This window comes from Pituophis catenifer, unplaced genomic scaffold (assembly GCF_029215685.1).
Source record: "Pituophis catenifer annectens isolate HBS135680 unplaced genomic scaffold, rPitCat1.0.hap2 SCAF_8, whole genome shotgun sequence".
NCBI classification, from domain to species: domain Eukaryota; kingdom Metazoa; phylum Chordata; class Lepidosauria; order Squamata; family Colubridae; genus Pituophis; species Pituophis catenifer.
The window spans coordinates 74,885,587-74,910,207 of NW_027256888.1; the positions used below are offsets into that span (position 1 = coordinate 74,885,587).

At 38.8% G+C, this 24,621-nt stretch overlaps 1 protein-coding gene across 2 annotated transcripts in view; it reads right to left on the reverse strand.

The window, feature by feature from the left end:
* The window catches only part of BMP2K (BMP2 inducible kinase), a 53,835-nt gene extending 29,826 nt beyond the window's left edge, over positions 1–24,009 (reverse strand). For both annotated transcript variants that reach the window (XM_070948414.1, XM_070948413.1), the window contains exons 1-4: positions 23,461–24,009; positions 5,266–5,384; positions 4,104–4,209; positions 3,370–3,512 (exon numbers count right to left, since the gene is read on the reverse strand). In XM_070948414.1, coding sequence (XP_070804515.1) covers positions 3,370–3,512; positions 4,104–4,209; positions 5,266–5,384; positions 23,461–23,647 — 555 coding nt within the window. In that variant the 5' untranslated portion in view covers positions 23,648–24,009. The remainder of the gene's footprint in view (positions 1–3,369; positions 3,513–4,103; positions 4,210–5,265; positions 5,385–23,460) is intronic.
* Positions 24,010–24,621: the final 612 nt, after the last annotated feature.

The window sequence follows — 24,621 nt, forward strand, 5'->3', positions numbered from 1 at the left end:
AATGTCCTGACTACAAGAACTATTAACCAGTGGAATAGTCTGTCTTCTGAAGTCATGGATGCCCCATTATTGAAGGTTTCCAAGCAATGTTGGACAGTGCAAGATGACATAAGGATTCCTGCTGTGGGCAGAGAGGACTCGATTAGAGGACCTCCAAGATCCATTCCAAACTGTATTATTCTATGAAATAAAATAAATATTGAATAACAATTTCCACAAACCACAGCCAGCCTGAGGCTGTGCTTTAAAAAGTACAAGTTGGTTTACTTCTGTTATTTATTAATCTGTTTGAACACAGATTAATATCTCTGTCCCTATATATAAACTCTTCACTGTCCGCTGCCTTACTAAATATAGTACATACTGTACTAAAGATAGTACTTTTATACTTCTTATCAAAGACATAGCAACCAATGCTATTATCTAAGTTTAGCTGCCCAAATAGTATGTCCTACATTTGCATGTTTTAAATGCACTGAGATCTACTCAAGAACATAAAAGAGAATTAAGAGCAGAGTGTAATGCCAAAAAAATAAAATTTTAGCAAATCAAAATAACTTAAGTCTTTTGTTTTCAAATGATCTCAAACTCAAAAACTGCAGAAGAGCCAGCCAAACTAAACCAAATCAGCAGAGATTTTGAGATTAAAGTTTATGGTATTGATTATTTGCAAAGATTACAAGTACATGTAATAAGTACATGTACATATACAAGTACTTCTGTGTATGTTCTTTAATACTTTTGATTGTGGGACTTTCCAAGTAACTCTGAAACTGTTTACAAGATTGTTATATAGAATTTGAGTAGATTTCACAGTGTTGTTCCAGTTTACAGAAGACTAAATTGTGAGTTTAAATTACAAGGAAGCATTGTTACATCAGCATCTGATAGGGTTGGCGCTGAATGCAATTCATATGTGTGTGGAGAGGATACTTGATACTACCACAGTACATAAAGAAGAATTTACTAACAATAATAGTTTTTGAAATAGGCTGCCCCAGAAAGTGGTAAATTTCAGTGGGAAAAAAGGGAAAGATGCCTTAGGTTTTATAATATATTCTTGCTGGATTAGATGACCTCTACAGTCCCTTCCAACCTTAACATTTTATAATTCTATGAACATTTTAAGCATGAAGTGAAGCTTTCTGGAGATCTCTGGCAAGAACTATTCATCTTTTCTATAGAAGCCTAATAAGTGAAATGGAAGGGCATAAAATATGATAAGCAAAGGAAGCAAAACTGGCTAAAACTGCTTTTCACAGAGTTTTTACAACTAAGAGAATGAAGAATGTGTTGGTGAACAAAAGGAAGGCACTCTATTAGCCTTGGATTATTTAACTATTTATTGATGTACCGATTTGGTTGATTATATGTCTAATATTTTATATTTAGATTGTACTGTATTGGATTGTATATCCTGCTTATAGAGTCATGTGACTAAAATGCACTTGAATTTCAGTGGCAAATAAATGCTATAATAAAGAGTCATGGGAAAAAGATTCTGTCTAAGTCAGTTACAATCTGTGTCCTCATATTACCAACCTCAGAAGGATGGAAGATTGAGTCAACCTTGAGCCAGTCAGGATCAAACTCCTGGCAATGGGCAGTTAGCTGCAATACTGCGCTTTAACCACTGTGTCACCAGGACTCCCTAATTTTAAACTAGTAGGCGTTTCTAACTATTTCTAAGGACAATTTATGTGTTTAAGAGTACAACTTATGTAAACCACCACCTCCATGTTATCTGATTAGGAATTATGCCTTTTCTATATCAAACACCTGAGAACTTCCTAGATTGTCTAGGAAGTCTAGCAGGACTACCAGATTCTGTAACAGCTTTGTTCCTTATGCCATCCATCTGGTAAACTTGCAAGATTCGTTTTTCTCGCCATGTACATTCATACATCTGAACTAGACTGTGTTGTTTCTGTGTGTCATATAATATATGTGGGTATGTGCATAATTTTGTATTTATTTATTTAGTCATGTTTATGCAGTGTGTATTAGAGGTTATGACCTTTTCAGCGCTGTATGCAACAAAATTTCATTTTAATGTATGCCGATTAGTGTACATTCAAAGTTATTCTAAGTCTATTGTCAAGTCCTGTGATAGGGTAAAGTAACGTAGATATTATTAAAAAGTAGCTTCCTCTGTGATTAGTAGAATCCTGTTCAGGAAAAATCAAGACTGCTAAAAATGTGCTAGGTTGCCAGAATCATTTATGTCTCTAAAAAATACTGGACCATTTTCTAGAGACACAAACTGGAAAAAACAGTATTCCTGTTTCTTCAAAGGGAGAACTATCTGGACTGGAACACAATAAGGATCAATCTCCCAGATCAGAAATTATCCAGCTTCTTGTCAACATATGGCTTTACCTTACTGCCTTTAGTTTATTCCATTACTTAATAAGACAATCCTTCAATACCATCTATCCTCGCTCAGTTGATACAAGCTGAAAGCCAAAACTATCATCGGCATACTAGGATACATTACTCCAAATTCCCAGAACTTGACACGCTTAAAATATAAATTATAGCTATTTCAGAAGCCAGCAATTTCTCTGAATACTATTGTTTAACAGTAACCCCGCAAATACAATCATACCCAATTTATTATCAATTTGGCCTCTAATCTATTAAACTACTGAAGAAAGAAATCAGGGTTGAGATTAAAGTTTACTGTCAGTTAAAAAAACAGTAAAGTCTTATCCCATAAGTAATCCATTAGAGTAAACCCAAAATTTTCAAGCATTTTACACAAAAAGAATATACCTGAAACAAGTGTTAAATAGTGGTTATAATATTTCCACAAGACTTTCCTAATTAATAATATCATTACTACCAATTTCAAAACAGCATTTCAAACTATTCTTTCTGTTAGCAAGACAGCAATTTTTTTCAATATATTTGGCCATCATTTTCCACCTCCATTCAATTGAACTTCCAGCTCAACTTAAGAAGCCAAGATGAAAAAGAATTAATTATTCAGATAATTTCTTAGATCTCATCCAGCAAGTTGAGCGTATTCTCAAATCAAAGCAACCAAAATTGATGTAATAACAACAGGGTTTTTTAAGGCACCATCTATCTAAACTCTTTGAATTTAGGAAGAAGACATGGACATAAGCAACCTAATAGATAAATTGCATGAGAGCAAATATACTGAGACTTTGATTGTTTGAAACATTTATATAGTCACCCATTTTATACAAGAATTAAAATATTGATAGTAAAAGCTAAAAAAAAAACATATTAAATAATGCCATAAACAGTTTTAAGGCAAAGATAATGAATAAACAAACTACGCCATACAATTATTCATTCATAGACAGGAACAGCATGGATTTCGGTCACAATTTTTCTCACCTTCAAATCTCTATGAACAATGGGAGTTTTGCATTGGTGCAACCTAGCAACAGCTTCACAGGCATCACAAAAAATTCTTAGCACTTCTGATTCAGTAAAGCCCGTTTGTAATCTCTGGTTCATCTGATTCACTATTTGCCCCGCTACAAAGAAGGAATAAAAAATAATGCTATATAGCAGATTAGATTCAATTCTGTAAGATTGGAAACATTAAATATTCAAAACCCCGAAACACTTAACACAATGTTGCTTTTCAAAGTAAGAGTTTAGATTTCATCTATTATTTATTAGAGATAAATACTAAGAATACAATTAACATAAGCATTTCACAATAACTAATTGAATCAAAACATTTTTTATTTAATTTTAAATGATAAATTAGCCTGATCAAAATAAGTCTCAGTTTAGGGATAATAAACTGCAGTCCAAGCACAAATAACAAAATTAATTGCACCGCATTGGAGAAAGAATCTTCTGCAGATCAACCTAAAACACTGATTCTATATGAAATGTGCTCTGAATATTTCATATAGCCCTAACATACGAGTGATCATTGTCATTTTTGGACCGCTTTTGCTTTCTAATAAGAAGCAACAAAATGGAGGCAAGTAATGTTAGCTGTGGATAATCTATTTCACCTTGCAGTAACTATCTCCAAAGCTGCTGTAATTTCATCCAAAACACTGCATGCTAGCCAACTATTTTTATTATTAAGGTGACAAAAATGTACTTACCACGACAATATTCCATTAAGATAAGCACTTCCCACACATTATCACTAACAGAATTGACAGCACAATCCAAATACCCTACAATGTTCTTGTGCCCAGACAGTTCTTTCTGTAAAAAGAGAAACATTCTTAAGTATAAAGGAAAAAAAGATTATGCTAACTTTTAAGATCAAAAACAAAATTCTATTACATACTATCATTCAATGCAAACTATTAATCATCAGTTAATTATTTTGTAATGTATTAGACATTTTATAAGTATGTTTCCTATTATCATCTTGAATGCAGAATCTCACCAATGTGATATCTGAAATAGTTTAATCTCTTCTAAATAAACCTATGAAACTCTCTTTGTGTTATCTATTAGTTTAGAATCATTAAATTATTTAAAGCAGGGGTGTCAAACTGGATTTCTTCGAGGGCCGGAGCAGTATTGTAGTTCTCCATGGACCGGCCGGAGGGGGGTGGGGATGGGCAGACGGGACAGATGCCTCCTGCAGCACCCTGCTGGCCAAAACCAGAGACCCCCCCCGCACCCCATTTTGGCCAGCAAAGTGCTACATGCAGCCCCCCCTGCACCCCATTTTGGCTGCCAGAGGCAGCGCAGGCTGGTTCTTTGCTATTTCCAGGCTGGCCCTGCAGGCCAGATTTAAGCACCCCTGACTTAAAGCTTATCTAACATGATCTAGCAATTCAACAAAACATGAATTTGAGGTTTTATATAGAAAGCCAGGTTAAAGGGGAAACAAGTCGCATAAATATTGAAGCTCTTATGCAAATTAAACTGTATTTCCTTTATTCTTTCTGAAAGTGATCTAATAATTAGGAATGTGCAGCATTTCAAAACTGACTCCAGAAAGTTGTTTTAAAAGTATATTCAAGCACAGAGTACCTATCTCCAACTCTACAAATGCAAATTGTCCAACCCTCTTAGACAAAATTAACTGTTGAAATAAAATGTGGAATGCTACAACCCACAAATAAACTATTTTTACAATACATTTCCATAATTTAACCACAGTGGTTTCCTCATATCAAAGAACCATATTTAAGCACAATGAAAATAAATTCAAACATTAGATCACAAACTTTATGCATCATTTCTAAACTATACACACCCACACATATATACTGTATGTACAACACAAAACTTATATTAACTTACCATTATTGTTATTTCCCTTTTGCAGATATTGAGGTCAGGCACATTATTTACATACATTCTTTTCAATGCACATCGAACTCCACCATGAGTACGCACAAGGAGTACCGTGGAAAAGCCACCTACAAGAACAACAGTGCTATGAATAAATTCATCTTTTTAACTTAAGAAATTAAAGTTTATTTCTTAAAAGATAATTCAAATGATTACTAATATTCTTGAATACTTCCATTTAATAAAACTGTGAAAATCTGCAAAAAGAATTATGCAGTATAGGACAAATGCCTATTGTTTTCACATTTCAGAAATTCATTTATTTAGAAAGGAAGAATTAGGTTGAAGCAGTCTGTTGAATCCAAACTTGGAAAGCCAACATATAAAATAATCAGAGAAGGAAATTTTATTCAAAAAGTAACTATTACTGTAAACTCTGTAACTTCATAGAAACTTCTGCAAACATCCTATGAAATGTCAGAACTTTGCTTCACAGAATGGTTTACACGGGGCAAAGAGTTTTAGAAACATTTTATGATGCAGCTGAAGTTAATACAAACTAGAAAAACAAATTTCATATGAAATCCTGATATAGCATACTCAACAACTTTAAGTTCCAAATTTTTGTTCTACAATATAGCTTTTATACAATTACCAGTTTTAAATATTTATCTAGTTCAATATTGCCTTGTAAACCATCTTTTAAATACTTAATCCAGTTTTCTCACCATCAAAAGCAAATCGTTTCTGAATATATCCTGAATGTTTTCTTAACTGTAAATCATCCATAGTCACTTAGGTGAGATAGGCTGTGTAGAAATGGGATGGATGGATGGAGTTCCAGAGGTGCCACATCACTTATAAGATGAGCAACTTCTCATGGCTAAGCGCCTGTTTGACGTTATGTGATTCTGAACAAAAGAACTTGGTGCCCAAAGTTACGGCCATTACAGTCTCCCCACTGTCACATGATCAAAATTTGGGCACTTTGCAGTCCACTCACACTTATAATTCCAGGGGTGCCACTCCCCCTCATTCTGGGGGTCCGCCTGGACTCACGGCTATCCTTAGAAGATCATCTGGTGGCCGTGACCAGGGGGGCCTTCACACAGGTACGTCTTGTGTGCCAGTTGCGCCCTTTCCTAGACCGGGATGCGCTTGCCACGGTCACTCATGCCCTTGTCACGTCTCGGCTAGACTACTGCAATGCCCTCTACATGGGGCTGCCCTTGAGATGCACCCGGAGACTACAGTTAGTACAAAATGCGGCCACGCGGGTTGTTACAGGGGCTTCTCGATACTCCCGTGTGACACCTCTCCTGCGCGAGCTGCGCTGGCTGCCTGTGGCTCTCCGGGTTCATTTCAAGGTGCTGGTGCTAACCTATAAAGCCATACATGGCTTAGGCCCGGGGTATCTGCAGGATCATCTCCTGCCTTCCTCCCACCGTCCAGTGCGCTCTCACAGAGCGGGCCTCCTCAGGGTGCCATCAGCCAGACAGTGTCGGCTGGTGACCCCCAGGGGGAGGGCTTTCTCTGTTGGAGCGCCGACCCTCTGGAATGAGCTGCCCACAGGCCTCAGGATAGCCCCGGACCTCCTCTCCTTCCACCGTGAATTAAAGACATGGCTTTTTCACCATATGGGCTGAATCCGTAGGGGGATTCTAAATATTTCATAATTTTAATTTGATTTTAATTAATTTTAAATTGATTTTAACTGTTTATGTAATTCTCTGTCGTTTTTGTAAGCCACCCTGAGTCCCACAGGAGAAGGGCAGCATATAAATTACATAAATAAATAAATAAATAAATAAATAAATAAATAAATAAATAAATAAATAAAATTTGCCAATCAAACCCCAATCTATGCCCTTTTGGCTCCTTGCGCTCCAGGCCCCAACATCCTATCTGACTTTTATCGTCTTCTTGCTCCCACTACTGACCAAGCATGCATGCACTGTCTGGTCCTTTGCAAGACAGCTGTTGGCTACATGAGGCTTTCTTCCCAAGGCTGCACAGGTGGTTTCCTTGCAAGACCTGGAGAAGATGATCTCCCGCGGTTTCCTCACAAAAGGGCATGATTTGTCAGCAGGAGGAGGAAGAAAACAAAAAAGCTCATACAGGATAATGGAGCACATGGTGGCAGGGGCCTCAAAGTGCAAGGTGATGATAACAATGGCAGCTGGGACTGGGCTGACTGTGAACAACCATACTTAATACTTCTGCCTCCTATTTTCCCCACAATAACAACCCTGTTGGGTGGGTAGGGCTGAGAGGCAGTGACTGGCCCAAAGTCACCCAGCCGGCTTTCATGACTAAGGAAAGCCTAAACTTCTGGTCAGCATCTTAAACACTGTACACCAAACTGGCTGTCATTTTGTGACACGTGTCAGAATGCAGATTATATTAACACTAACACATACGCTAAAACACCTAATTATTCTTCTAAAGAACTTTTGCAATAAACAGTAGCTTTTCTAAGAACTGACTTTGTAGGAAAAGAGTAGTCCAGCAGCACGGAGGCCTGAATAAGTCAAGCTTGTATGTTCTCCCATAGCTTTTCAGTTAAAACAACCAATACTGCATATTTTAAAAAACCTGGATCACTATTTTCACCACCACTGAGAAACCAACAAGTTTCTATTAAACGAAGTCTGAAACTACCAAAGCACAAATTCAAGCAAGTATTCTTTTGCCATTAGATGGCAACATATCCTAAAACCTTTTAAATCTGTTCCAGATAGTAAACTGTAATATCCTGAAGAATGTCACTGTACTGATGTTTGATTATTTCCAACATCATATTTATTCAAGATTTTTTATGATTAACAGACCAATTATTTACAGAATTATATAAGAAAAGTTGTTGACTGGATAAAGCAAAATGTGAGAATAAGACTTGCAAGTCTTCTATTCCACAAAAGTCCTCACTAAGCATATGTGGGCATGTTCATACCCATACATCCTTCTCACTATAAAACCTTGACAAAAATGCCATGTTTTATGTAGAAACCACATAGCCACCCTTAATCTGCTTAAAATATTGGTTCAAGTACACACAAAGTATGCAACCCTCTCCCTAGCTACTGCTTTCTCCATAACAAATTCTGAGACTCAAGACGTCATGTTAGTACTATGCTATTTAAAGCTCTTACATTTTTAAGAGATTCTTTTTATTAAATATCTTTACAGAAACAAATAGTGCTTTGCAGAACTTCGGCTTTAAAGGCAAAAAAGTGTTTCAGTGTATGTGGGGATTCAAACATTGCACCTCTCTGCAACTCCTTAAACCAAATATGTTCTTCTATAATCAAGCACAAGTAGAAGTGTGATTTGGAGGGGAAAAAGCATCTGAGTTGCAGACAGATGCTACATTCCAGAGAATCTGAAGAATAGTTTGCACTGCACAGCCTTAGAAACAGCCAAAGCATCAATATGTTTTATTCCCATTCCAAATGAACGAAGTTTCAGGGAACGTTATTAACTAAAACCGGTCCAGTTAGACAGTGACTATAGGAAACAAGTTTCAAAAACCAATTCCTCAACAGTGAGATTTTGAAACTGCATTCCACAAAAATCTAGGATTCTACAAGGACTTAAATGGGTTCAATATAATTAATGGGGGGGGGGAACTCTCTGCAAGGAACTAAGGGGGGGAGGCATACTGTACTCCCATGTAGAAAGGACTTTTTTTCCCCCCGTAGTCTCTTGTGAAGAGGTTCCTCCACCCAACTTTAGCAAGAATTTTAAAAAATAAGGGAAAAAAAATCTCTACATAATAAAATTGTTACAGACACTCCTAAAGAATAAGTTGAAGATGGTGGAGTGCATTGAGTTTCATATCCTTTTTCTCTTGGTCCCTTCAGAGAGTTTCTCTGCACTCTCTTGAACCCTGGAGTTCTGGAGAAAAAAAATGTCTTAACAATCAATTTTTCGCAGCCTAAAAAAAATTCAAACACATTTTCTTCACATTAAGATTATATAATATTTTAGGTAAGATTCCAAAAAGTTGCTTTGGAGTAGACTGGAACGGGAATGAAGCACCTGTCTGCAACCTTTTAAAGCAGATGCACCTCCTTCTGAAATGGTACGACTATCGTGCAATCCTAGAAACAATGCAAGACAGAAGTCGTAATCTTATATTTCAAAACACTTTTTTGAATCAGAACTAAATCCTACCATACAGTACAGTATGTTTAGAGTACAATGCAGAGGTTATGGACAAGTCTCTGAAGTTTGTCACTGCCTCCTTCCTAGAGCTGAGAGAAAGTGACTGGCCCAAGGTCATTCAGCTGGCTTCATGCCCAAGGTGGAACTAGAACTCACAGTCTCCTGGTGTCTAGCTTGATGCCTCAATTACTACTGCAAACTGGCTTTAACAGAAGTAGTTTATGAATGCTAGTAAATTCAAGCCATGTGGACATTTTTCTTAAGTTTTCTTAAGTCTTAAGTTTATAAAGAGTTATCTCCAAAATTATTGATCCCTACAACCCCACCAGTGTTCTCATCTATATTGCATTCCAAAATAGATTCCTATGAATAGTTTCTAGAGAAATAACTACTTAGATCTTTTACAGAAAGAAAGGACTTATAGAGCTTTAATATACTAAGTTTTATTTTATTCAAACTTTGTTATCAGAGGTCCACTTTATGTGCAATGGGTTCCAGTTCATAAAATCTTATAACATAATGCAGTCGTTAAAATGTACTATAGCATGTAGTTTTCTATAAGTGAATGTATTCTAAATCTTTCAACTTATACCTTCCTTCCTTCCTTCCTTCTTTTCATGTCACTCCCCAGTTTCTTTTTTTAATTTTGCTGCCTTAATTCACAGGAGTACATTTTTGAAAAACTGGAAAAAGTCATATTAACAGAAAGGCATTTTTCAAAATCTTACACTATGTTTTTCTTTTTATCTTAAAAATTTATAGTATACCCGTCTGTCTATACATATCTCTTTTCAAGGACTTGAAAACAGAACTTTAAAATCATTTTAAAGTACAAAAAGAACTAAAAATTCAGAATACTTGTATGGAATTCTCTTTTCCCAGAGAGAAGATGCCTCACCCACTCTCTTGGGCTTTCATAAGCTATTCAAAATTGTCTTACTATACTGTGTCTTTGACCCAAATTTAATAGGGGCATCACTCTAGTTTTTAAAAGGAATGTTAATTGTTGAGTTGTCTTGTTATTTTTTGAGCCCTCACTAACTGGAATTGGGGCAGTTTAGAAATGCTGCACATTGAATGTGTTACTGTAAAGTAGACAGAAATCACAGAATAAAATGTAGGCTGCAGCTTTCCTAAACAGGAAGGTCCCTGCCCCCTAGCAAAAGATAGCCTAAAAAAATGCAACTGGGTCTCTGAGGGAAGAGAGTCCCATCATTTAGGAAAAGCTTACTCATAAGTTATTTTCCCTTTATCTCCAGTATAACTCCACAATAATTGGGGACACAGGGAAGGGCCAACTCCATCAAATCTTAAGCTGCAGAAACACTGACATGGACAAAGCAGCCTTTGTGTAGAGAGTGCAGAAGATGGTCTTGATGGAGAGAGGGCAAGGCAATGATCATACAAACTTAGTTACGCCAATACAAAGATATTTAGAAAACGTTTAAAACAGGCACCTCCCTAATTCACATGAAGACAAAAGGAGAACAAGGAAAAGCACATTGAAATGTGCAAATTACTGTTGTATAGCCATTCTAATAAAATTAGTTTTAGGCCTAAGTGGCATCTGTTTGTTGATCTGGAGTATCTTATCAGACTGACACTTTACAACTTTGAAGACATTTTGCTTCTCATCCAAGAAGCTTCTTCAGTACTGGTTACCTTTTGTAAAAGTACCTTTGGGACAGTAAATCGAAGACTGCTGAAAAACTTTCCCAATACTTTTTAGATATCACAATATTTTTTATTAAAGATTTTCCAGTATGTCATTATTATTAATGCACCTACACCTTCTCTATCCGGCCTCTCTTTACACTGATCACTCAGGAACAGCTTGGGTGACACATGTACAGGTAGTCCTTAAATTACAACCATAATGAAGCCTTTCCATTACGGTCATAAATTGGAGCCTGTTCATTACGGTCATAAATCATAACAGTCGATTTTACAAATGTTTGCAATGGTCATTAAGTGAATGTCACAGTAGTAAAATGAATGTCGCAGTTGTTAAGCATTAAGTGAACCCATTGTTCCCTACGGAATGGTTTTGCTGAAAAATGGAATTGCTGGTTTTCAGCAAAACTGTTGTAAAATGCAGTCGCATGACCGTGGGATGCTGCAAACAGCAGTAAATGCGGCTGTGTTGCCAAGCACCCAAAGTGCAGTCATATGACCAGGGAAGAACTGTCAGAACTTCAGATCCAGGTCATAAGTCCCCTTTTTCAGATAGGACATAACTTCAAATGGTCTCTAAGTGACCAATCATAAGTGAAGAACTGTCTGTACATATTGGTCTCAAACAACTAAGAACTCTGTCTACAACTTCAAACTGTATAAACAAAAAGGTATCCATAACAAAAAAAACGGCAAGAAGAAACCACTGGTATATCATTAGACAAAGCATCTGAATTCATTTCTCCAAGCAACAATCAGTTTGTGTAAATAAATGACAGCCGGTGTATACATAGCTTATTCATGTATTATTTTGTCAGACTGAAAAAAATTAGCTACTAAAACATCATGTGTAAATTTCACTAATATGGTAATTTTGAAAGCAACTATCACAAGGCAGAGCAAAATATTTGACTAAATCAAGCTTCTACAGATTTGTTGAAAGAAAATATAATTGAAACTATTGTTTGATTCACAAAACTGCATACATGTTTAATTTAATTTTCCCTAAAGCGAGTAATACAAAAAGGGCATAAGAAAGCCTGGCTATGTGGAATCAGCACAGCAAAAATGATTCAAAATCACCACCCAAAATAGTAACATATTTTCCTTTAATTCATACATTTTCTGAACAAGCATGCCAATTGATTTCTGTAACAAAGCACAGAGCTGATACAGTATACTAAGCAGTATATTTCGAATTAAGTCTATGAGTTCTTTGTCTCATAGATTTATTTATTCAATTTTAATCCCACTACAAACTCATGACTCTCAGTTAGACGTTTTTGTAACAAAGCAGTTAGATTTGCACTCTGGCTAATTAATATTTCACCATGGTATAGAAAGACTATTTCAGCATACAGCAAACACTCATATTCTGAAAAGGTCACAGATCTTAAGGAAAAGGTGTGGTGACATATAGGGTGGTATCTCAAAAATCATAACCACCTTCAAGGGGTTATTATTCTCTGAATACCCTCCCCCACTATCATTTTAAACTGAAATGCAATTGGAGTCCTTCCTTGATGGCTGAAGACAATTACCAAACACCCAGAAAAACTTGTCAGAAAAACAATGTCATTAATGGTCAGGATGATAGCAGCTATAGACCAAAATATTCAGAAAATGACAAATCTCATTCTTTTCTACATTCTTAAGTCTTTCCTGCTTTCCTATGATACTATAGGACAATGTTGGCGAACCTTTTCAGCACCAAGTGCCGAAACGGGAATGCGCACTGGAAACTGGAAGAGCAGCCGCCCAGTGTGTATGCGTGCGCCGGGAAGATGATCTTCTGGTTTCCAGCAGGTGCATGCGCCCCAGACAGCTGGTCTTCGAGCATGCATGCGCGCCAGAAGACCAGGTGGCCAGTGTGCTTGCACTCCCTCGCACGTGAAGACCAGCTGGCCAGCGTGCTGGAACCCAGAAGAGCAATGGACAATGGCTCAGGTGCCCTGAGAGATGGCTCTGAGTGCCGCTTCCGGCACGCATGCCATAGGTTCGCCATCACGGGTATAGGAAATCAGACATGGAACTGACTTCAAGATTTGAATCTAAATGCTGTATTGCTGTTGTTAACATTCTTCCACCTCTAATAGCTAAAACAAGGAATTTTAATGTAGGGCAATCCTATACGGGGACACTGCAAAATTCCTTAAAAGTTTCAAAATACTTTTGTTTTAAATGATGGTTCTACACAAATATAGCAATAAAGTTACACTATAAATTCTACCAATTCCCAAAGTTTTCTCTCACCTCTAGGAGATTCTTCATTACCATTCTTAAAAATAATCCCTCCCTAACTCCTATATTTTTTTATTTCATGAATTTCCAAACATCCTCACTGGGTCATTCTTTCCACAGCATAAAAGTTATTTAGTAGAATTTCCTCCATGTGTTATAAAATAATCCCCCATGAAGTAAGCAGTATACATCCAAAAGAGTTCATGTTATCATTTTCAGAACAGTTTCCCTAATGACTAATAATAGCCAGCAGCTGCCTCTTCCTCTACAAATATCTAAGAAAACGTGCTCACAATTTCCTTGGTTATGTTTTTGTAAATTTTCATAAGCATTATAGACAATTCCCACCAAAAACCAACTTTTAATTTACTTCAAGGATAAAGAAGCAGTTTCGTTAAAGCAGTTGTATGAATGAATCAGATACAATAACACATCTGTACACCTCAATTAACACTTTGAACTGAATCTATATTGATCCATTAAAAAAATATTAACATGTCCTTTCCACATACACAGCAATGATTCTTCTGAAGAAGCCGAAAGGTAGTAGGGGGGAGGAGTAGTTCCTCCTATTCTTTTTCAAGCTAGAGAACCTTTAACATGCTGCGGTTTCCCGACTGGGAAAAGGAAGCCCCAACCAAACACACCTGTAGATGTTTACTCAGCTATGTAATATAAACATGCATTCTTAAGCCCAAACAAGTTAAAACAAAAGTAGTGTGATACTTTGATATAATCAATATTATAATGATCTCTTCACTAAAACCTTTCTTGCATGATTCAGGGAATGAGGTGTTCTTCTACCTGTCTTTTAATTTATACGTAATGATTTAATTTAAACTAATTTAATAGTTTTTTCCCCTCCTTTTCTATTTTAGATACAGATAGTCCTCGACTTACGACCACAATGGAGCCCTAAATTTATGTTGCTAAGTGAGTCAGTTGTTAAGTGAATTTTGCCCCATTTTACAATCTTTCTAGCCACAGTTGTTAAATGAATCATTGCAGTTGTTAAATTAGTAACACAATTATTAAGTGAATCTGGCTTCCCCATTGACTTTGCTGTCAAAAGGGCGCAAAAGATGACCACATAAAGCCGGGACACTACAACCATCATAAATATGAATCAGTTGTCATGTGTCTGAATTTTAATCACATGGAGATGCTGTAACAATTATAACAGCGAAAAATGGTCACAAGCCACTTTTTTCAGTACTGTTATAACTTTGAATGGTCACTAAATGAACTGTTGTAAATTGAGGACTACCTGTACATTTATTCAAAATATGCCCAGCCAGAAGAGGGGAATATTCCCAGACTCTTTGAGTAAACAATGTCATCTCTAAAAGGTGTCTCCAACCTTGGCAACTTTAAGAATTGTGGACTTCAACTCCCAGAATTCCTCATCCAGCGAAGACCCCTGATCTATAAGACCCAGAAAGCGTGCCTTCTTTGCTCTTATTTACTTGTTTCATGTTGTTGTTGTCATTTTACTTTGAGCTATCCAGATTCAGTTCAAGTGGGGGCGGTATCAAAAATGAAATAAATTTAAAAAGCAAAAATATTATTAACACAGGAATGTGTTATAAAAATATATTAAATCAAAAATAAGATACAGTTCATAGAGTATTCATGAACAGAGAGTGCATTGCTTAATTAAATTAACCATCCGATTGAGGGAATTTGATTAAACAGCATTTAAGATGGCAATGACTCACCACTGGGAAGTATTTTATTATATCAATATCTGGACCTTCATAGTAATAATAAATCACTTACATGCAAATCATCAGAATCAGCCATGTGATGGGCAGAAATAGAACACAGCCAGAGATTTAAATTTCCCTTCCCGTCTTCCTCCTGAACACAAGGAGTTCAGCTATGGGGCTATTTTTTATTAGCTACAGACAGTCATTTTACCCATGCCTAAAAGTGGAAATCAACTTTCAAGCAAAGATCCCAAAGCTGCTTTTCCAAGAGGCAACTGGACTTTCTGGTGTTTTCTTTGAAGATGTTTTGCTTCTCATCCAAGAAACTTCTTCAGCTCAGATCTGAAGAAGCTTCTTGGATGAGAATTGAAAAGTCTTCAAATAAAAAAATACCAGAAAGTCCAGCTGCCTCTTGAGAAAGCACCTTTGGGACCACCATGACCTGGATGACTGAGAATCTCCATAGACTTTCAAACAAAGGGTAGCACATTGGCGCCACTGAAGCAAATATAGTTGGGATGAATGGTTTAAATTATGCATAATGCTAAATCATCCAAAACAGGACTGAAAATTTAATTGCTACAGTAATTTTTATTGACATTGTATTAGTGAAGTTATTATTATTTTGAGTTAGTCAAAGTATGGGCAGCATATAAATATTGTAAAATGGATAAATACATTTCTCAAGGAGGAAAGGAGATTGAGCAAATAAGCCTAAAATCTCCTAGTCTGTATTTTTTTATCATGAGAAACAGAGGCAAATCCAGCCAGTGTCTTGGAATAATATAGTTATGTTAAATAGGCATTTTGCATTTTTCTTCTTGATAAATCGCAATTTATCAAGAAGAAAATTTGAAATTTTTTCAAACAAGCGATTGCGAGAGGTGAGGTAAATAGATTGGGAATCCCATTTCTTTTCAAATTTAAAATCATTGCCCTATATAAATTTACCCATCAATGATAAGGAAAATAGATATTATGCCTACATATGCCCTCCTAAAAATAGTACTGTAGACCATGAAGCAATTTTAAAAGATATGGCACCCTGGGGAAATTTTAAACCTCTTTCCCCAACTAAATATACACAAAGAGCTGCTTTGATCTTAAAGAAATACTTGCATCCAATTTTGCATTTATAGTCATAGTATCTGCTAAGTCTTAATTTTTGGAATATCACATTAAGCCTTACCTACCTTTTATACCCCAAATGACTTATTAAAGTGCCTTATGCAAATATCATCAACTTATCAATAAGCCTGTCTAAATATTTTGTCTAAATATCTGAGTATCAGCTTCCAACCAGATCAATATGAAATGCAATGCTGCTTAGCTTTCACTATTATATCAGGTCATGTTGCTGACAAGTTACAAAAATTGCAGTGACAGTAGCAGTCAACATTAGCAGAATAACTCCTTATACAAATGGGAAAGTTATAGCCAGTCTGGCAAGCTTGTTCTCCAGATACACTGAACTTCAATCCCCATAATCCTTAAATACCTATATTTCTACCCTTCCTATCTGAGTTTCCTATCTACTGCTTACGAAATCCTAAAGATTCATTCCAGGATTTATATTTTGTTCCTGGAATGACCAAGAAATGTATCTATATCTGTGGTTTTTGCAAAGATTAAATCCCATCCAAAAGGACAAACTTATTTTGCTCACATAAAGAATGCATAGTCTGAGCCCATAATTCATCCGAATGGACAGGGTGTGTGTGGTACTATGCTTGGATCCAAAAAAATCCCCTTTTATAAACAAAGAACAGCGTGAGAAAAGTGAAAAACCAAATACATCAGTCTGTTGAGAAAAGCCATGTATTGCTATTACTGTATTTTTTTCTGATACCATTAAAAATCCATTTAAGGTGGGTCACCATTATACTTAGTTTCATGCTGAGAACAAGGGGCCGCAATACTCTGGGTGTTATAACAAAATTTCTGGGTGGCCTGAAGGTTCAAGGATGAGTGAGCAGGGAGCATAGGAGTTCTAACTTGTGGAGAATACAGAAAGGATGACTGGTGATAGGCTGCAGAAGCACAGACTAGGGTTCAGGCTATGTGCTTTCTCAAAGGCACCTCTGAGAAAAACCGTGGCGCCAAACACATCACTATGAATAGTGACTGGTAAAAATGGCATGTTCATTTGGCTATTTCTACCACTAATGCTTGGCAGCTACTGCTGCTAATAAAAGGATTCAGGGTATCTGGAAGCATTTGCTACAAAGCCCCTTGCTCTTCAGTCTCCATTTTCTATAAAGCCAGATATCCAACATTTCAGAAGTCCCATCTTCCTTCCTGCCACAACACTTCAGGCTCTTCCTCCACAGCCCTTTAAGATAAGGTCAGAAAACAGACTCTACCACAATGTTGGACTCTATTGTATTTTTGCAGCTGTCGCCATTGTTTCTTCAATGTCATCATCTCTGTGGCTGTCTAGTCTCTGCCATGTCTCTCTGCTAGCCATACAAGTTGTCACGTTCTTCAAGCGCCTTGAATGCACTAAAACTGACAAGTTACCTTCCTCCTACGGCAAAGGGCATCCAAATCCAGATTCCAGAAGTACCTTCACACATACACACCCCTAAACTTGCTCCTGTGGACTAGAAGGGCTATTCTAAAATCCATTTTATAGCAGGAGGATTGCCAGAGCTATTGGTCACCAGGCTGAAACTAGCAGAAGGACTGACTAGGGGATCTAGATAGCAAGAAATTCCCATAGGATAGCAAGTGGTGAATTCTCACTTTCCAGAGAGGCCTTTTCCACTTTTTATTTTGACCTCTTTTTCTCTCTCTTTCTCTCCCTCCTTCAACTCTTTCTCTTCATGATCCTTGCTCCATCCTCATGCCTTCCCCTCCTTGCTTCTTGGAACAATAATCTCAAAGTTGCTGAGCAGAAACTTGGTGGAAGGAAAGCTGAGCCAACTGCCCCTCGGGACGTTTTCACTCAATGAGGCACACGCACATAAAGTGCATCCTTTCTCAGCTGCCATGCCTCAGAGACTTCCGCAACAACATTCCTCCCAATCTGACCAGGGAAAAGCTCAAATCCCACCATCCTAACCAGCTGATCAGGGAAGACAGAGGCAGCAACTTGAGCAGCAAAAAGTCCTCATTCTTTCAACAGCTATTACTGTTGTACTTATCATTGCTTTTGCTGTTGTCACTAGCACTATTTAGGAATCACACAAATGTATTATTTTAGTGAGATACAATACCAGAAATACCAAGAACCCCTGCCTTTAGGAGTGAAAAACCACACACCCTAGTTATCGGCAGCTTTCCATTTCCCATGACTGATAACATCAAACTCACTAATGCAACAACAAAACTGTGGTCAGTGAAATACGGAAATTATTGATATGTTCATAGAGTACATTGATGTGTACACAGCAAAAGTATTTTCTTCTGTGCAAATAGTGTTTGTCACTTAACGGCTTACAAGGTTGACTGCAGCTGGATTGTATTTACTGACATGTATAGCTAAACACCTTCCATCCAGCATATTTACTTGAAAATTTGTCTTATCATTTACTTTATTTATTTATATCTCACTTAAATAACTCAAAGTGATGAATATATCCAACACACCTTCCTCTTCCTATTTTCCTCACAACAATCCTGTGAGGTGAGTTAGGCTGAGAGAGAGTGACTGCCCCAGGTCAATTTAGATAACTAAATTCATACATATGCTGAATCAGTTTACCCCAGCCTGTTACATTCCAGCTCGGCAAATAAATGTTCTAAAATGTACTAACAGTCATTCAGTTCCTTGTCATTCAGGTCAACAATACATGTCTTTTTTTCAAACAGCAAACCTGAGAAAGATATGGGAGTTACTACCTTCAACATCATTCTCTAGTAACAACTGCCTTCTTGGTATCCCTAAATGAATAGCTACAGACAGCTTTTTCTCAATATATGCCTTCTCAAATATATTGTACAACTACTTAGGGATTACAGACATTTATACCTTGCTTTTACTCCAGGAGCTTAAGACATTGTTTCCTCTTTCATTTTATTTCCCACAACTATCATTCTTGAGACAAGTAGGGCTGAGAGAAATGGGATTGGCCCAACATTAATTCACCAGTTCCAAAGGGTTCTTCAATTTGGTTTAGTGATTAAGGTGAATCCTAGTCCACTTTAGTCACAAAGCCAGCTGGATGATCTTCAGCCCATCTCCTTCTCTCAGCCCTAGGAAGGAGGCAATGGCAAACAACTTCTGAAAAACCTTGCTAGGAAAACTGCAAGGATTTGTCCATGCAGTTTCCAAGAATTGGTACCTGATCGAAATAAGGAAAAATAAACATGCTAGAGAGCAGGTGTGATGTACTGGCTAAGACACCAAACTAGAAAATGGGAGACCAGGAATTCTAGTTCTACTCTAAGCATATAGGCAGTTGGGTGACCTTGGGCCAATCCTTCTCTCAACTCTAGGAAGGAGCCAATAGCAAGCCACTTCTGAAATCTTGCCAAGAAAACTGTAGACTTGTCCAAGAAGTCACAAGGAGTCAATACTGACTCAAAGGCACATGCACACACACTTATGCACACACACACACAGAGTTCAAAGTTGGAGCAGGTTACCTAAGATGACATATTTACTCTATTAAAAAGATTATCTAATTCCAACAGTCCAATGGAAACAATAGATTCACAGATACAGCCTCTTATCAGACTTTCTAACCAGGTACACTGTACTCACACTTTCTTGTTAGCAGGATGCAGGCAACACTTACCTTGCATAGAAAAGTGAAAGGACAGTTTAGTAAATTGGGTTTTGGTTCTGCTTGCGGCATACTGGCTAAAATATACCACTTAAGTTATACTCCGTCTGAATGCAGCATTCTATACTAATTATAAGAGCATACTACCAATCAGTTTTGATTGGTAGTGTGCTCTTATAATTAGTATAAAATGCTGCATTCAGACTGAATATAACTTAAGTTCATCATCCCTATTTGTTATCTTACTTAAAAGTACTATGTGAAAGCCTTGATTAACCAAAACTATAACTTCTCACTCATATTGTACACTTTGCATCACACTATCATAGTATGATGGGTATGTATGTATATTTATTTGAATTATAAAAGAGGTTACCAGGCTGCAAAGTGAAGTGCTAGCCTCCAACATCATCTTTATTTCCAGAAGCGTTTCCAGTCCCCACATGGACCCACATAGGTTTTATGGTATGGCTGTAACTTAGTATTTCTTTTTATTATACCCCCTTCCTCTGAAAAAGGGCAAGAATAAACAAGAACAGCAGAAAATGAGTGGCAGTAATATTCTATATAAATTAATGCTTTGTATCCCATTATGACCCTTATGATCCACATTATGAATAGGCAATGCCTCCCAGCAACCATTTTGCAATTTCAGTTCACTTCAAAATTCTCAATGTGACCACTAGATTATAACAAATATTAGAAGTTATCTAATAATGAATTTATGTTCCAGATAAATACTGTTTATAAAGAGTCTTGAACATTCTAGTGGAAGATCAATAAGACAAACCTCTGAAGAATGCAGTTTCTAATGGCAGCATTGTTGTGGTTATTTTATACAGTTGAGAAAATGATTACACTTACAATTTGCCTTATGGGGAAAGGGGGTACCTCTTCCATAAGAATCATTATTTATTCCTAAATATTTAGAAGAAATACCAAAAACACTTAGGTTTTCAACATATATAAACTAACCAGCATATCCTAATAATTAAATACATCTGCAAGTTTTATCTCCGAGAAAAAAATCCAGGCACAATGTATCTGACTGCAAAGCACCTTCTTTCTCTCTCTCCCTCTCCTTTTATCAAATATATCATTAACCTATGCCCACAAATCACCTTGTACATCTTTTTTCCACTGTCAACTTTATATCTGAAATCATTTACAGTGCTGTATGCAAAACTTTCCAAAGTGAAAGCTGCCTTATTCCGTTTCAACAAAAACAAAAATAAAGTATTTTGTGATATTTGAAGAGCATCAGATTTGGGGCTGTAGTTTTTACAATTCCTTAAAATTCCCAATTATCTTACAAATGTATTAATCACGCTACAAACTAGATGCAATCTCTCATGTTTTTATTTATAGGAAAAGCAAACCATTCTTTCAGGACAAATCCTTTTATTTTAATTACAAATAAGAGTAGAAAACAGTCATTAGTGAAACTCATAAATGTGGAAAATATTTCTCCTTTGCATTCAACTACTACACTATATAAAGTCATGCTGTTTCCTTAAAAATACTAAATTTGTTTTGAATACCACTTTAACCTACAGCAAAAATTCCCCTTCCCGCAGCAGGAATCTCCCTTCCCCCAAACACATGTTATTTTAAACATGCAAAAGTTCAACAGTAGGAATCATTTGCAGCCAAACAAAACAATTATAATGTACTTCATGTACATTTGCCTTTGAAGAATGCTTGGAAATTTAAATTGGTGCAGCATGTGACCATCCGGAGGCTGGGAAATCTGAACATGTAACACTTCTTCTGAACTAATTGTATTAGTTACAAACCTGCTTTCAGGCCAAGTTCATAGTGTTGTTAACAAATGGCTTATTGTTATGTTACCAGCATCCCTGTATAGATCTGTATAGACAGTGACATTGGTCAAGTGCCCTCTAAATAAAATTATTTATATATACAAATATGACAAGGACCTTTCTGCAAGTGATAGGCCCATAAGTATATAATCTTTCTGCTGTTATTCAGTGTTTGACTATCTTGATGAGCAGCCTTTAGATGAATCATGAAAATGAATTTCTTAACTTTAGAATGCAAACAGCTCATAAAATTCAGTCATTTTGCTTAGCTATATTTTCACATACCTATCACCAGTGCTTAATTTGTTATCTTGTATCTGCATCTCTATACACCATTCAGGGAGAAACAGACCCTATAAGTCATTTATAAGTTATAACCACCCTGAACAATAATAGTTATGGCCCAGAATTTTGAGCTGATTACCAATGGATTTACAATACCCTTAACCCCTATGTACAGAGGTTCACATGATGAATGTAAACCATTAAAGTGGACCTTGACGGCCTCTGACCATGTCAAACAAAAAGAAAACAAGCTTTTATATTTATTTGATCGACAGGCTTAATGGTGACTTTGGGCCATTCACTCATTCTCTCTCTCTCTCTCAGCCCAACCCACCTCACAGAGGTTTTTCCTGTGGGGAAAACAAGAGACGGAAGTATTACATATGTTCATTGCCTTGTGATAACATAGCTGACAGATAGATGATAGAGATAGATAGATAGATAGATAGATAGATAGATAGATAGATAGATAGATAGATAGATAGATGAAAGAAGGAAGGAAGGAAGGAAGGAAGGAAGGAAGGAAGGAAGGAAGGAAGGAAGGAAGGAAGGGAGAGATGAGATGAAATAGGAGGAGAGAGAGAGAGGGGGGGGCGGAGATGAAAGTGAGATGAGATAGATGAGAGACAGACAGACAGACAGCTTAAAATTGAATATAACAAACTGCCTATGTCGGGTCCTTGATAGCCTAAATTGTGGATAAAAATGCCAAACCCAATCTAAACATCTGATTACTATAGATAGATGGTTGGTAGGTAGGTAGGTAGGTAGGTAGGTAGGTAGGTAGGTAGATGATAGATAGATAGATAGATAGATAGATAGATAGATAGATAGATAGAGATTCCTCCTCCCTTTACCCGTCCTCCCCCTTCCAAACGAGCATCTTTTTTCCATCCTCAGGACCAACATCGCTTGCAGGAAGCACAGAGAAAGAGACCCCCTTCAAACACGACTACAATAAACCAACATTTCAGTTCACCCCAACAGCTGTTCATAAAGATACCCATTCGATTCTACCCGAATCGTTTCCCCTTTTGGGGGAACCGACCCCACCCCTCTCCCCAGCACCTGGCCTCGAACACCCCCCAACCCCACCCACGCCTCCCTACTATCCCCCTCCCCTAAGCCCCCACCCCAATGCATGAGGTTTGTGCTCGCTTCCCAGGGAGACACACACACACACACACACCAACCCCACACACAGGCACACACACCCCTAGGCCAACCCTTCGGGAGTGTGTGTGTGGGGGGGGGGGGCAAGAAACCAAGGCTTTGCGCCTCAGCAACCCCGGCTTTTCCTACGGCAGCGCCGGAGAGCAAAGGGAGAAGCGGGAAGGGAGGAGGAGGAGGAAGGGAAGCCCACGTAGTCGGCAACTTCTGCCTTTCGTCCGGGGAGAGAAGCGAGGTAAGGGCCCCCACCCACCCACCACCCCCTTCTCCCCGCCTGTCATAACCGGGAGATGATTCGGGTCGGCAGAAAAAGCGAGGACTGGAGGGAAGGAAAGCGGCGTCGGGCTTTTTCTTTCTTTTTTTTTTTCAGGCCCCGGCGGTGGTGGGTAAGCCTTCCCCGCTCACCTTCGGCCAGCACCTCCTCCACCGTGACCTGGAAGCGCCCCACGGCGAAGACCCTGCTGCTGCCCACCGACAGGGAGCCCGAGCCGCCGCCTCCGATACCGACGCCGACAGCCGCCGGTGCACCGCCGATGCCTCCGGGGCTGCCGCCGGTGCCGTCAGACTTGGGCATCCGAGAAAACTTCTTCATGGCGGGAAGAGAGGCGAGGAAACGACCGAGGAGGACGAGGAGGCGGCGCCGCCCGTTCTTTCCTCCCCTGAGGGGACCGACGCACCGCCCGTCCCCGCACTGGAGAAGCCTGAGGCGACCGCCGCGCCCCCCCCCCCCCACCTTTTTTTTTTTTTTTAATTTTATATATTTTCTTCGCAGCCTGCAGCAGCCGCTTCCTCGCCTCACATTCCCTCAGCCGAAGGGCCCCCTCTGTGAGGGAAGCCGAGCCCAAAGCCCGGCGGCGGACGCCCCCGCTTCCCAACCAGCGGCAGCGGCGGCGGCGGCGGCAACAGCAGCGCCGCCCTCACGCCCCGGACCCGCCTCACGGGCGCTGAGGGGGAAAAGGAATCGCCCCCCCCCCTCGTCACTCCCTCCCTCCCTCCGCCCCTCGGACGGGCGCGCGCCGCGAGCCCACGAGGGCGCAGGCGTTCCGCTGAGGGGCGTGCGTGCGTGTGTGCGCGCGCGCCTCCCTGCCTGCCTAAAAGGCTCGCTCGCTGGTTGGCGAGTTTCGGAGGGGTAGGTGGGGCCAAGCAGGGGGGGGGAGAAGAAGAAGAAGTGGGCGTGTCTTTTTTTTTTTTGAGAGTATATATAAATGGCGCGAGATGGATTGGGGGTTAAAAAAAAAAAAAGTATGCCTCCAGCTTGAGAGGGAAGTTCGCGCAGGCGCGCTGCTGAGTCTTCCTCCTCTCTCTCTCTCTCTCTCTCTCTCTCTCTCTCTCTCTCTCTCTCTCTCTCTCTCTCTCCCCCCCATCTTCCCCGCCGTCTCCTCTTCTCCTCCTATTTCCCCGCTGCCGGAAGTGAGGTTTTGTGGTGCCCGGAGGAGCACGTGCTAGAGGGGCTGGAGGAGGGCGGTAGGGGCGGGACGGGTGGTTAAAGCTGCGCTTCTTGGGGAAGGCGGGGGTCTTGAGTGCCGACTGGAGGTCGTCGTCCCCCCCACCCCGCTTGATTCTTTT